At 36.0% G+C, this 14,899-nt stretch overlaps 1 protein-coding gene across 4 annotated transcripts in view; it reads left to right on the forward strand.

Annotated features, from left to right (window-relative positions):
• The first annotated feature begins 1,407 nt into the window (after positions 1–1,407).
• LOC112500328 (nuclear pore complex protein NUP160) overlaps positions 1,408–14,899 on the forward strand; it is a 42,302-nt gene continuing 28,810 nt past the window's right edge. For 2 of the 4 annotated variants that reach the window (XM_025103788.1, XM_025103789.1), the window contains exons 1-6: positions 1,408–1,655; positions 6,979–7,111; positions 7,211–7,475; positions 7,779–7,839; positions 8,599–8,753; positions 11,725–11,810. In XM_025103788.1, the coding sequence (XP_024959556.1) occupies positions 1,459–1,655; positions 6,979–7,111; positions 7,211–7,475; positions 7,779–7,839; positions 8,599–8,753; positions 11,725–11,810 (897 nt within the window). In that variant the 5' untranslated portion in view covers positions 1,408–1,458. Of the gene's footprint in view, positions 1,656–4,446; positions 4,532–6,978; positions 7,112–7,210; positions 7,476–7,778; positions 7,840–8,598; positions 8,754–11,724; positions 11,811–14,899 lie in introns of those variants that run through there. The other 2 variants (XM_025103790.1, XM_025103791.1) reach the window with 2 other exon arrangements.

Consider the following 14,899-nt stretch of genomic DNA (forward strand, 5'->3'; position numbering starts at 1 on the left):
GGCCGATTTAACCAATCCGGACAAGACTTAGATTATTTGTCCGATTTACAAGTCCGGACATCACAAGTCCTTTTGTCCGATTTACAAATCCGGACAACACTCTCAAAGTCTTGTCCGATTTACATCTAAACCGGACAACACATCATTCGGTTTATAAACATATGGGGCAACCTTTGTTCGATTTATAGTTGAACCGGTCACCCCTTGATCGTATTCCTACTTCTCCGTTCAAAATATTTAACCGATTTTCAAAGATAGAATTTTCCCAACATATCAATTTGATCAACACTTTGATCGATTTACCCTAAATCGGATGACACTGTGTCCGATTTATACCCAATCCGGTCAACACTTTGTCCGATTTATTCTAATCCGGACAAACACTCATCCGATTTAAACTTAAACCGGGTGGAAAGTTATACATACAATTATGCAATTCAAAAAGATTTAAAACATTTTAACCACCCACCTTGAATTTTAACAAAAGCAAGAAAACTTTGAATCCTCTACTTGATCCTAATCAAGAATAATCAGGACAATTCTTCTCTCTAAACTCTTCGATTTCCAAAATAGCCAAGAAAAAGGATACGAGGGTCTCACCATCATATTTATACTTTTTCTAAATAAAGTAAGGCGGTTTAAAACCGCCTCCACTCCTGCCTCCCTTATGCATAACCATATACATATATACGTACCCATGCATACAATCACATGCATAATCATGCATATAAATAATCATGCACACACACATATATTTAATTATATGCTTTTCACATTATGCATATATATATATTTATGCATAAAAATATCCATACCCACATGATTAAATATATCAGTTTATCATGTTATCATGGGAATACATAATAAATAATTACGTATCAGTTACCTCAGGTGATAACCAAGACCCGATTATTACAATATTTGTATATTAATGAATAACTTAGAATTTTTTATTTTTTTAATATATATTAAATAACATGTAATATCTAAATATTACATTAAAAATACATTATTTAATAAGAACTAGTAAATAATTATGAAAATATAATGATGTAGTAAAAAAGTCACGTCATTATAATACATGTGGATAACCTACATGGACAATAAAGTGACATGAAAACCTGATATAATGGATAAATTTAAATCAAAATGTTATCCAATGCTATAAAAAATAAAATTTTCAAAATATAATATCTCAATAAAAAATAATTTAAAAGTACTTTACTATAATAAAAGAAATTAAAAATAAAATACTATGATAAAAAAATTTATAAATGTAGAATTTTGCCAAACAATTCAAAATAAGCACTAAAACGCCCCTTAAAAAATTAAATCTCCCTCCCTACCCACTCCTACGCTTCTAGTACCCTCTCTAAACCCTTTCCTTCCCTCTCTTCCCCCTCTGCTAAAGACTACTAGGTTTTCAACACAGAGCCTCTGTAGCACCACCACAAATCAATGGCAGCTCGGTCGTCGTTAGCTGGTATCGAGGTTCCCATAATTGGCAGCGACTCCATCAAATGGTTCCATGTCTCCGTCCCTTCAACTTCTACATCTACATCGACTCCGCCATCACCGCCTGAGCCCTTTGCTCCTCCCACCGAAGATGCATCATCTTGCTGCAACATTGGAGACCCTCCTACCTATTTCATTTGGTAAAGCTAATGCATTTTTACTGTGCTCCCTTTCCTTTGCTTTTTTGTTTTCGTAGTTTATGGCAAAACCCTCTTCGCTTTGCATACTCTCTCTACGCAAAAAGAACATACACTTGTTGAATTAGCATATGATATCGATTCTAGAACTTCACCGCGAAGTGTGAATATCAGTAGTCAGATAAGAAATTATACGACATTCAATTATCCTAGTTGCTCTTGTACTAGCCCAATCTTCATCTTGAGTTTGATGAGTATAATTGTACTTCACATACATCCTATGGTTGAGCCTTTTTGTTTGAGGTGATCTGTTTCTCTTGCTATGAAGCTACGGCATAACTAAACTGTATTAGGATAATCAATAATTTATCTGCCATTCAGTTGTAACAATTTACGTAATATAGGATAATCAATATCAAACTTTGAGTTAGAACATAAAAAGAACTTCTCTAGCAATATCTTCTAAAACTGGATTATGTCTTGTGCTGCACATAGTGGTTTAAATGCAGGAGAGAACATTACCTCCAATAGCCCCTTGGCTGCTACAGAGTTTGATGCATTGTTTGTGATGACCTGCATCACGTATTTGGGCTTGTCTTCTCCAGTTACATTTTTGAGATGCATGTACAAAATGTACCAATCTGTTATGTCATTTGATGCATCAATCAATTTGATGCAATGTTAAAAGCGCATGAGGCTCATAAGGCTCAAGTTCTTGGAAAGTTGAGGCTAGGCGTATTTGTATGCAGGAGAGAACATTACCTCCAGTAGTCCCTTGGCTGCTATAGAGTTTGATGCATTGTTGGTGATGACTTGCATCACATATTTGGGCTTGTCTTCTCCGGTTACATTTTTGAGATGCATTACAAGATGTACCAATCTTTTATGTCATTTGATGCATCAATCGATTTGATGCAATGTTAAAAGCGCATGAGGCTCATAAGGTTCAAGGTCTTGGAAAGTTGAGGCTAGGCGTATTCACGAGGCTCACTAAGGCGTTGCGCCTTGGCCGAGGCGCCTTTCGGGCCTAGGCGTGCCTCATAAAGAGTTATTAAATACCTAGTCAAACCCTAGTATTAAATAAGTTTTCTCATCTTCTCATCTCCTAGACTTCTTAAAGGAGTTACCTCTTCCACTCCAAAATAAGTGTCCACATTTCTAATTTTTAGTTTGTTTCGAAATAAATGTCCACTTCAAAAAAATAAGTTCATACTTCCGCACTCTACCCTTAATTATGAGATGAAGAAATTAATTACTCCCTCTGTTATTAAGGGTAACACTATCATAGTATCATTTATTTCATTGAAAGTAGGGATGCTCAAAAAACCGAACAACCCCGCCAACCCAACCTAACACGAAATAATCCAATCTGCAACAACCCGATGTCTAATCGAGTTGTAAAATCTTTAAACCGTAGGTATTGGGTTGGAATTGCGTTATGGTCATTGGAACCCAATCCAATCCGACGATGAACCTGATGTCCTTTATTTCATGTATTTAATATGATTGTTAAGTCTCTATTAATATGTACGTTAGACAATTACACTATCACGTACCCTCTTCATATACATATACTTTTTATCTCTTCTCCATCTCTATGTAACTTCGTGTATATGTTCAGTAAACGTGAACATATATTTGCAAATTAAGAAAAGTAGTTCAATGTATATACTTAAGATTTAAGGAGTATGTATAAGCTGAATGAAATGATTGATGATGAAAAAAGAATTATGAGTAGAGAAAACAACATATTCAAGGTTAGAAGAAAATTTTGATGTACCAAAGTATCAACCTGACCAACCCAATCAACCTGTACGGTTTGGGTTGGGTTGGATTGAGATTTTTCAAATCGCAAACATTGGGTTGGGTTGTTTGAATGCCTTCAATCCGATCAATCCAACCCATGAGCACCCCTAATTGAAAGTGTAATAATTACACTTCTCTAAACCACGTGCCTTTTTCATAGTAGACACTTATTTTGGGACAAGGGAGTATTAAACAGATAAGTCAAACCCTAATATTAAATACCTAGTTCTTAGAACTTCAAGCCTCTGCTATAAATACCTAGACTTAAAACTTCCCTTCATGGGTCACGCTTTAAACTTTACTCCCTTCTGCCTTTATCAAAGTTTTGCTGGTTGTTGCACTCGAGGCTTGTACTTGCTACATATTTGAGTTGTGTGTAACCGTGTATGTGTGTATATATATTTGATAAAATGCGTCTCGTAGTCCTAAGTCCCGCGCCTCACGCTTATGTCTTCTGCCTAGTCCTCAGGACCCCTATGCACCTAAGTGTGCCTTTTTAGCCTTTAACAACCTCATATGCATGTAGTTCCCATGGCAAAATGCACAAGAAAGTTAATTATATGTCGACATAATTATCCATCTATGTTTCTCTCGAATGGCTTTGTGATGTGCCATCATTGAATCAATATGCTCTACGTTATAAGAGGGAGGTTTAAATTTGGCCCCATAACGTGATATTGTTCATAGTTTCTTTGAAGATTTTTTAATCAAAGGATGTCAAATCTAGTTCATGCTTGATATAGCCACCAAATTCTTGACAAGCCAACTATCTTTCTAAATTTCAAAATGTGCATTAGTAGCTGTTTATTTTGGCTCATTCCTTGGGTTGATTTTTTGATCTGGATTAGACATAAACCTGTTCATTGGCCAAACTATTGTGTAGGCAATTGTGTCTTACTCTTGCTAGATGTGAACTCCATACCACTCAACATGCCTCTTTCATGTTGAAATGCATCCATACTCATCCTCTTTTCTTTGCCACATACAGAGGTCCCGGAATATACCTAAAATCTCTTATGGTTTTTGGACGCAGACTTGTTTTTCTATAGCTGCTGACGGAATGTTAAAAATGGGTAATATCTTTGTTAGTTCTCTTTCCGCATAACTTACACCAAACCGCATTCATGTGTTCTTGAATGCGTTTGTCATACTCCCAAGACATCTTCTAAATACTTTAAATAGTAAAATTTAGTCACAAGAAGTCATCAAATCACCAAGTCACTAAGATGTTAAATTTTAACTTTTAAGAAACCAATAGAAACCTTTAAAGCCAAACAGATAACTAAAAGCTTAACACATGATCACAAAGTTCACTTTAGAACAACAAAAAACTAGCAGATAACTTAATAGCTAAAAGCTTAAGAAATTAACATAAACATAAACAACTACAAGCCAAACAAACAGTTAGCAACTAAAGCCTAAAAAATTTAACAAAAACAACTTAACATCTAAATACTAAGTAACTAACCGCTAAAAACTAAGTAACCACTAACCACAAACAAAAGGAAAAAACGACGATAACTTGCAAGAGGGAGAAAGGAAGAATGAGGTGTGTGAGAGATAGAGTTGCTGTACAAGAGAAAGATGAAAGGTGATAGAAAAAGAGAGGAGATGGCTTTGTTATCTATCAGACACATGGGTTGTGTGAGACCAAGAGTGAGAGGTCCTTTGCTGTTCCTTCTGTTTTTTAGGTAATTAGGTTAAAAGTGGTCTTTTAGGGTGCGTTTGGTACAGATGACAAAACAGGGATGACTGTTCCACGTTTGGCAGGACTTTTATGTGGAACGGACAGGGACAGAATGGAACATGCCTGTTCCACTCCCACCCCCATGGAACAAGGTGGGATAGACCTATATTTTACCAATATAATCTCAAAATAAAACCTAATTCTCTTCTAAAACATCAAATACACCTTTCTCACATTTTATTCATTTTTTAAATTTTATTTATTGTATTTTATACTCTTTAAACTTTCACTTACCGTCCTCAAAACATTATTTTTATACGGTTTCCATAGTTGATTAATTTATGTAATTTCTTAATTATTAATAACAAAAAATAATATAGAGAAGATATACAATAGAATAGAAGCTACATGAACTTTTTATTTTGGTATCATTTTAATCATCTTGACGAAGACTATCTAATGATATATTTTATTGTCAAGTATATTTATTTATTATAATCTAATAATTAATCAAAATATATAAAATATGTTAACAATTCATTAGGAGTAAATTGGTCATTTTATTTGTTTTGGCCTGTTTACTTCTGTATTACCAAACACTGAACAACTGTTCTGTTATGTCCTATCCTGGATACCATACGCACCCTTACATCATATTTCATATGTAGAATTTTGTTTGTTTGTTCTATGTGAGCTTATTATATAACCACATCATAGCCAAATTGATTTTATGAGCATATCGTCCATCTAAACTGATTTGGCCCATTTCAAAATGAACCTTCACTATGATTTGCATTTTCTGAGGGGGTTTTTTGTTGTGCCTGTGCCTTCACTTCCATGGGATTAACAAACACTTAGGGACACACATTAACCTTATCATTTTATAACACAAGATAATTGCTATAAGATTATGCAAACATATGGAAGTTGATAATTTATATCATTTTTACCTATAATTATATTTAGATTAGTTAACCATATAATTATTTTAGATTATGTACACATATAGTTATACTTGTTCAGAAGACGATCAAAAGTTTTAATTGCAAACCCACGCTTTTACTTTTCAGTTTCTAGCAGGTTAGGCAACAATTGCTTGGTTACCTGATTTGCATTTAGGTATATAACAATGCCTTGTTTTAATCCGGGTGGAAGTAACGAGGCTCAAAAGATGGAAGTTGGTTTTAATTTTGGCTGATATAAATTTTGAAGCAGGCTAAATTGAAAATTTCATCTGGGCTAATAGTTACCAAGCTGCTTAATTTTTTTATTGTTCCATTAATAGGGTAAATCCAATGTATTATGGCCTAGTCTGATTATTCCTGCTTAATAAGACTTAACTTTTGCAATGCTTACTTGAGTGATTAGTTGCTAATCAAATTGGTCAGGGAATGATGCAGATTAAGCAGCCTTAAGCCATTAATTATGAATGCTGACAAGTGGCCTTTAAATCACTAAATCATGGGCAATGTTTTGGACATAGAGAAAGAGGCAACTCTGTGTGTGTGCTTGTTTTTAGCTTGATCTGAATCCAAATTGATGGTGCTTGGCAACTTTGTTCTGGGATTTGACTAGTTTGTATCAGCTATTTTATGTTAGTACAAATTTTTGTGCGAGTGAAAAGGAACACTTATTTAAGCCTTTAAGGATGACCAGTTGATGAGCTAACTGTAGCTTCATTTGAGTGACCCGATTATTATCGAGTTCTATAATTCATGCTTGGAGGTTGGCAAAGGAAATCTATCTGGCCTTTGCTAGAATTTGTAGAAATGATGTCTTCTAAATCGTTCTTTCTAATAGGTGTCTTACATAAATGACTTGTGCCATTAACAGGAGAATAAACAAGACTTCCCCAAATATCCTGGAGATAGTGGAATTCTGTAGTTTTGCAGAATTTCCAAGGGTTGGATTGCAGATTGAATTTGCTAATGCACTCTGTCCATTTGCTTTGATATGCAAAAATGAGGTATTTTTTCTTCATATTTTCTAGTTTGGCTGTCCCTTTTGTTTTCTTGTCCAAAATTTTGTGTTACTTGCATATCTATCATACTAATTTCTTCTGCAGTTCTCTAGTTCTTCTGGAAACCCATACATGCTTTACACGTTGACTGCTGCTGGAGTTGCTTACCTTATTAGACTGACTGATATTACCAACTATGCATCGTGCTCTGTTTTTCCACCTAATGAGGTTGTTGAGTTGAATATCCAAAGTTATTGTAATTATGGAGCCATAACGGCTACATCAGCAACCGCTGGGTGCCTTATAATAGGAGGAAGGGACGGATCGGTTGGTTGTTTCGGACTTGGCATCCTTGATCCTAGTGTTCCAGGTATGGAACATTCACAGCATATCTATCTTCTTCATTTTGCTTTAAGCTGTGGCTCTGTGGATTATTAAATGATGTCCCACATAAAATGATATAAGTTTTCCCATTTATCTTTTATCTTGGAATATGGTTGTCTGCAAAGACATGATATTCATGTGTAGTCTATGGTTGCTGGAAAGTTTATGACTGATAATGTACAATTTTCCTAATGCTACTACCTGTCACATTGTATTATAGTTTCCATGGATTCTTATGACATGTGGATACTGAAGATATATTCTAACATACCTCCAAACCAAATCTTAGGTTTTCTGCATGAACTACGAGATGATTCCAGTTTTGGTCGCTTGTGGAATTTAATGTCGAGGTAATTATTATAATTTACTTTTGGAAAATATGCTTCTGGATACCTGTTTATGCAATCTTTTACCATTTTACAATGCTGTTGAAGTTTTCAGAATCATCATGATGCATCTAAATATTGGAATTGTGCTCACTCAGAATCAAGCTTTTATATATATATATATATGTATATATGGGGTTTGTAAAGTATGTATGCCACAGAGGTGAGAAGCCTGAATGTAGAGTACATTAGGTGGCACGTTGACTGAGCACATTAGTTGTTGGGTGTTGCACGTTTTAGATAATCTTTACTACTTACAGTTGAAGGTTGGAGTTTATTGAAGAAAGGGAAACAGTAAACGTGTCATGAGAAGATCATAAGTGGGACTGGGGTTGTGTATTGTTGAGTGAACAAATTAGCCTGTGAACAACTCATGTATCGTTAATTACAATGGATTGACAACCAAGCCTCTCAATGATATTAATCTACATTATCATCTAACTGGAACCTATTAGCATATGTCACTTTCATGCTGAATTGAAGCGGAAGAAAACGTAAGTTTTTGAACAAGCTCTGCTATTTGTATTTAACAACCACTTTCTGATATTTTCTTATCTTGATTATGGCCGATTTTGAAATTTCGCTGTAACAAGTGAAATATAAACTACAAGCTTGTTTGTGGTTTATCATTACTTATGGATTACAATCCATGATCCCTCTTTTACTAGGAAGAGGAAATATTTTATTGAACTTGATTAAGCTATTTTCTTAATTATCATACAGGAAGACTATTGCTGCCGTGAAGGGTCTGTTATGTTTAGAGATTCAAGGGAAAAAACTTATTTTTGTGCTTCATTTGGATGGAGTATTACGAGTGTGGGACCTTTTGAGTTGTAGTAGACTTCTTAGTTATACCATGAATGCTTCAACATTGGAAGGTAAGTCCTGTAGTATTTTTTTCCTCTTAGAATGCATCTTCAATATTAATCTTTGTAATGGAATGCCTTAATCCATGAATTCTTTAGATGAAAAAGTGACTTTCTAAATGCAACATTATGATAGTTTAACATTTCGACACCTTAACAGTTAAATTCAACGGAAGAGGCCCTTGTCCCAAAATTTTTGGGGTATGGTTGTATGGTTTTTAAAACTCAGACATTGCTATATCTGATCTTGTTCATCTACTTTAGAGTTTATACGATTCAAAAGGAGTTGATATTAGTTGATGAAATCCAACACCATGCCTCTTGTTCTAAGTTCTAGAATTGTCAAAAGGGTGTATAAGCAACTATTCTTTAGCTATTCTACTTTTGATGAGGATGTTCAAAGAATTCAATCGATAATGTCAACCTAAAATGCTGCCAAGAACAATGGACTGATACCCTTGGATTTCCACTAGTACGTGGATTAGAATATCACTTGATTAAGGCAAACACAAGCTTTTTACTGGATTGAAGTTCTGTTTCCTCCAAATACTCTGAAATTACTAGCAAAGTAGCAACTATATCTTTAAAGGTTTTCCTAACTTTTGTTATGCAAACATCCACTGGAATTTATAGCATAACCAGCATCATAGAACACAAGCAAAACCTTGTTGATGCATGAAGGTGGCACAATGAACCCTAGATTGTATGTGCTTGCAATGTTGCTTAAGTATCCATTTCCCCTCTGTAGCTTGAAGTGTGCATATATGTTCTCTTTCTTTTTCTTTTTCTCATTTACATGCTTATATTATTCACTTACCTTGCATCATTATCTATATTAATCAAATAAAGTAAAACAAAACAAAACAATTTTCCATTCAATTTCCATACTAGTGTTAAAGGCAACATCACCAGGAGCTATGTTTGACCTGCTCTATATGTGCTATATGGGTTCTCTATTGAGCTCTAATGCTAACATTACCTAGTTTTATTTATTAGAAGTTAGAACCTTATAAAATGCTATTCACTTTGTAACGCTTAAACTTTATCTAGAATTTTCTCTCCATCTTGGTGTTTGGGCTGTTTGCAAATTTGAACTCTTTTCTCTTGTACCCGGCCTTTCTTTTGTTGTTTGGTGGGTTACTCGGTCTCTTCTTTTCTTTTTTTTTTCTTTTCCATCCTCTGGTAGATGCAACTGTCATTTCGTTCACTGCTTGCAGCAGCAACCATTGCCTTCCTTCTTTTTAAGCCTCCCTTTCTTGTCATCCTCTTCTTTTGTAACTCTCCTTTTCGCAATCCTATATTGACGTTGATGGCCAGAAACGGCTACTCCTTAAACCTCATCCTCAATCACATCCCTTAACCCTATATTTCTAGATGGTCCGATCACCCCCAGACCCACCTCAACCCTCTTGGCAGCTCTCTCCGCCCCAAATCCAATTTCAATTTCTTTTGTGTCTATTAAATCTTTCCCTGACTGACACTGAACCTCTAAAAAATCTGTCATATCTGCTATCTGTCTCTGTTCTGGTTAAATCCTGTGAATCCCTCTTCTTCGGCTTTGTGATTGGCCAGTTGCTGCCGTGCAACCACCCTCAGCGGTTACTCTTTTCAAACCATCTGCAGTTCACCCCCTTTGCGGTGCTCTTTATGCCCTTGCATGGTTTATCTTGGTTGCTTTTGGTGTCATTTCATTAGTCATAAGTTAGCTATGGCTTCGCCATATTCTCCTACCTCTTCCCATTGCCAGCTATCCTCTGTTTTGGTTGCTTGAAAATCTCTAGCCTTCTATTTTCATTTTTGTTTATTTTTTAACTATTATTGTATTCGTGCTTGACTGCTGGCTTATTGTTGCTATTATTAGGGGGAAGATGATGGTGGCTTTCCCCCTTATTTTGCTACACTTTTTTATCATTTTATACACCATCATGTGTACTTTTTGTCTTTTAACTGAATATCTGTCTTGATTTGGTAAATAACATTATAGTGTCATCCAATCGGCTTAGGTTCAGACTTCTGATCAATGTGACAGTAATAACCATATTTGGTCTTTGTTCCAAGTTCTAGAATAAAGCCTAATTTAAATTTTCAAGTAATTTATTACATATATATCATAGTTCTTAGGATATAGATTAAAGGTTCCCTCAAAGCCACATGATATCTGATTTATCCAATGAGTAGCCTTTTTGATGAAGGTTATTCCTTGTAAAAGTTCTCTTATAAGCTAGTAATTCCAACTGAATGTAATAGATATGCTCATTGTGCAAACACCTCTACCATTTGTTTTGGAGTGTAAGCAAAGGATATTTCTTTCTGAAATCGAAGTGTAACATTACATAATACATGATTGGTACATCTGGGCCATGTAATATCGAAGCACTGTTTTCTTCTTATGTATCCTCTTAGACATCCAAAAATGGAGCTCCATTTATCCCAATGAGATATCCCTAAGTAAAGCTTGTTTTTTCTTGGGATTTGGTATATAATAGTGCAACATTGAACAAATTGATAAGAACAAGTCATCTACAAACTGAGCTGAAACAGCAGACTCACAGGCTACTTATAACACTACTATATCATGTTTACAAGGTCACTTTATTTCCGGTAAAATTCTTTTTGTTGCATCTTGAGTCTATCATATGTGTTTGCGATTTATGTATATTTCCTATCATCAAAATTATTTTTCATGTATGACTGACATGCACCAAAAGGGAAACCAAGCGAATGTGATATTATTATGTTAGAAGTTTGGAGACATGAATCCTACCAAATTAAACATCATATTAGTCTCAAATAATATCATCAGAAAATTACTCGTGTTTTCTTTATCTTTTGCTCCCCATTAATAGCTAGTTATTTTGAAGCATTTACTGCTTTCCAGCAAGGGTGCATATGGAAACATGATATAATATTAATTTATTTTCATCGTTGCAACAATGACATATCTTGTGGTTGTCACCATTAATTTCTGTATGTCCAATTTTAGGTACTACATTCACGAGGTTATGGGCAGGTGAAACTAACAATGATACAAGTACAATGCCTTTGGCGATTCTGCATAAAATTAATTCGGTACTCCCAGTGATTTTAAACTTAGATACGAGTTCTCTTATGATTTCATTCTAGATTTTGTTGTATTACTATAAATGATTCTTGCAATAAGTGATTTTATTGCTGTTTGTTTATTAAATGCCTCCAATTTTGCAAAATCAAACTTGGATACTTGAAGATGTAGCTCTCGCCAAAGTTATTTCTTGCTCATGATTGGTTCATATCCTTTTGTGTGGTAGCCTATATTACTATGTATGTGCTCAAATGAAGGTAAATAATCGATTAAGTTGCATACTAAGGGGGTGTTTCGTTAGAGGTATTAAGTAGTAATTAATGAGATTGAAAAAAAAATTGGTGTTATATAATATAATGGGTCCACTTCCATAGAAGACCAAATTTTCATTCCAGGTTAAATCGGGGGACTGATTCACTCCCCGTCATTTTCATTTCATTCCCATTTTCATTGCCCTGCCTGAACCAAACAACCCCTTAAATGCTATTTCTTTGTTGTCTGATCGGAAGCACTTGCCTCAATTCAATCAAGATTTTGGTGATGCCTCCACAAATGATCAAGATCGACAAGTTTACTGGGAAGAATAATTTTAGCTTTTGGCGAATTAAAATGAGAGCCCTCCTAAAACAACAAGGAATTTGGACTCCTGCAAATATGGCCGACTTTTAGTTTAATCAACAAGATGAGAAGGCTTACGACACCATCTTCTTGTCCTTGGCCGATGAAGTGATTTACGAGGTTGCAAATGAGGAGACTGCCACAACTTTATGGATGAAACTTGAAAGTCTCTACATGACAAAGTCTTTAACGAACAAGTTGTTAAAGCAAAGGTTATTTTTGCTTCGAATGAAAGAGGGGATGCCATTGAAGGAACATCTTGACGAGTTAAACTCCATTCTTATGGATTTAAAGAATGTTGAGATCAAGGTTGAAGATGAGGATGCTGCCCTCATTTTATTGGTTTCATTGTCACCCTTATACAAAAATTTTGTCAACTCATTTGTAGTTTGAAGGGACACAATTACTTTGGAAGAAGTTTGATCAAGTTTGCATTCATGAGAATTACGCCATAAAGCTTCTGGAAATGGAATTGAAAGCCAATCTGTTGGCTTGTCAATGGTAAATGAAGGTAGAGAAGAGGGTCGAGAGGAAGGTAAAGGCAAGTGGAAAGGAAGAAGTCAATCAAGATCGAAGGGTCGAGGATTGAAAGCAAGCTCGAAAGGTGTATGTCATAGGTGTGGTGATCTTGGACATTGGAAAAGTGAATGTTCGAAACGAAATGAGAAGGCATTTGCTGCTGTTGGTAAAGATGATTCGGATTCAGAGGCTGATCTGGTTCTTTCAGTAGCCGACTCTAAAAGTCAACAAGATAAGTGGATTCTTGACTCTGGGTGTTCGTTTCACATGACACCAAATAAGGCTTGGTTTGATACTTATGAAAAGGTTGCAACAGGAAGTGTTTTAATGGGGAACGATGTTCCGTGTAATGTTGCTGGAATTTCGGTAAGTATCAAAATGCACGACGGGGTAGTGAGAACTTTGGCTGATGTTCGTCATGTACCTGATTTGAAAAAGAATTTGGGTTCTTTGGGAGCCTTGGATTCCAAAGGTTTCAAGTATAGCTGTGAAAAAGGAGTACTTCGGGTCTCTAAAGGTGCATTAGTGGTGATGAAAGGAGTCAAGAAAGGTACCTTGTATGTGCTTGAAGGCAACACGGTTGTCGGGTCAACATCGCCAGCCTTTTGTTCTGATAAAAACGAGTCAGATTTGACACTCTTGTGGCATATGACGCTGGGGCATGTTAGTGAGAAAGGCATGCTCATGCTCAGAAAGCAAGGGCTTCTTGGAGGTCATAAAGTTACTGAACTAGGCTTTTGTGAGCATTGTATCTTTGGAAAACAAAGGAGAGTGAGTTTTTTCAAAGGTTGTCCATAATACCAAGTCTACTTTGGACTATCTACATGCTGATTGCTGGGTCCTTCACAGGTTCCTTCTCTTGGTGGTGGCCGTTATTTTCTCCCAATTGTTGACGATTACTCTAGGATGAATTGGGTGTTTATCATGAAACATAAGAGTGAGTCGTTTGAGAAGTCGTTTGGGAAGAAGATAAAGAGGTTGCGAACTGATAACGGTTTGAAATTTTGTTTAAATGAGTTTAACCGGTTATGCAAAGATGAAGGGATTGCAAGGCACCGAATGGTTAGACACTCCGCAGCAAAATGGAGTGGCCGAAAGGATGAATAGAACGCTGCTAGAAAGAGTCAGATGTGTGCTGTCAAATGCAAGGCTGTCTAGAGGGTTTTGGGTTGAGGCGTTAAACACGGTTTGTTACTTGGTGAATAGGTCTCTGGAAGCAATAATTGGTTGTAAAACCCCTATTAAAATGTGGTCCGGTAAGCTAGCTGATTACACAAATTTACGGGTGTTTGGTTGTCCTTCATACTACCATATGAGTGAAGGAAAGTTGGAAGCAAGGTCAAAGAAGGGGTTGTTTATGGGATATGGTGCTGGAGTAAAAAGGGTATAGAATCTGGTCACTTGATGAAAGAAAGGTGATTCTTAGCCGTGATGTAATATTTGATGAAGGAAGTATGTTGTGTGACGTACGGTATTCGTCTACTTCAAAAGATCAAGAGGAGAGGATCTCCGAACAGGTGGAGCATGAGTTAAATGATTCTGATGAGGGTGAGAATGTTTCTGGATAATGCAATAACATGACTCAAACAGACCTGTTGAGTCCGCAAGTCGGCACCAACCTATGGAGTTTCGGTCCATAGCGTTAGACAAGCCTCAAAGACAAGTTGGTAGGCCGATTCGATATGGTTTTAATGACGTGGTGGCCTATGCGTTACAAGTTGCTGTAGAATTGGAGTTCTTTGAGCCGTCTACTTATAGAGAAACAATCACAACAAAGGAGGCTGATGTGTGGATAGCAGCCATGAGTGAAGAAATGGAGTCCCTTCACAAGAACAAGACTTGCGAATTGGTGAAATTACCTCAAGGCAGAAAATGTGACTTGTAAGTGGATTTTTAAGCGGAAAGAAGGGCTGCCAGGAGCTGAAAATGTGAGATTTAAGGCTCGTTTGGTGGCTAGAGG

This window comes from Cynara cardunculus (assembly GCF_001531365.2).
Source record: "Cynara cardunculus var. scolymus isolate 2C chromosome LG 17, CcrdV1, whole genome shotgun sequence".
In the NCBI taxonomy this organism is placed as follows: Eukaryota; Viridiplantae; Streptophyta; class Magnoliopsida; order Asterales; family Asteraceae; genus Cynara; species Cynara cardunculus.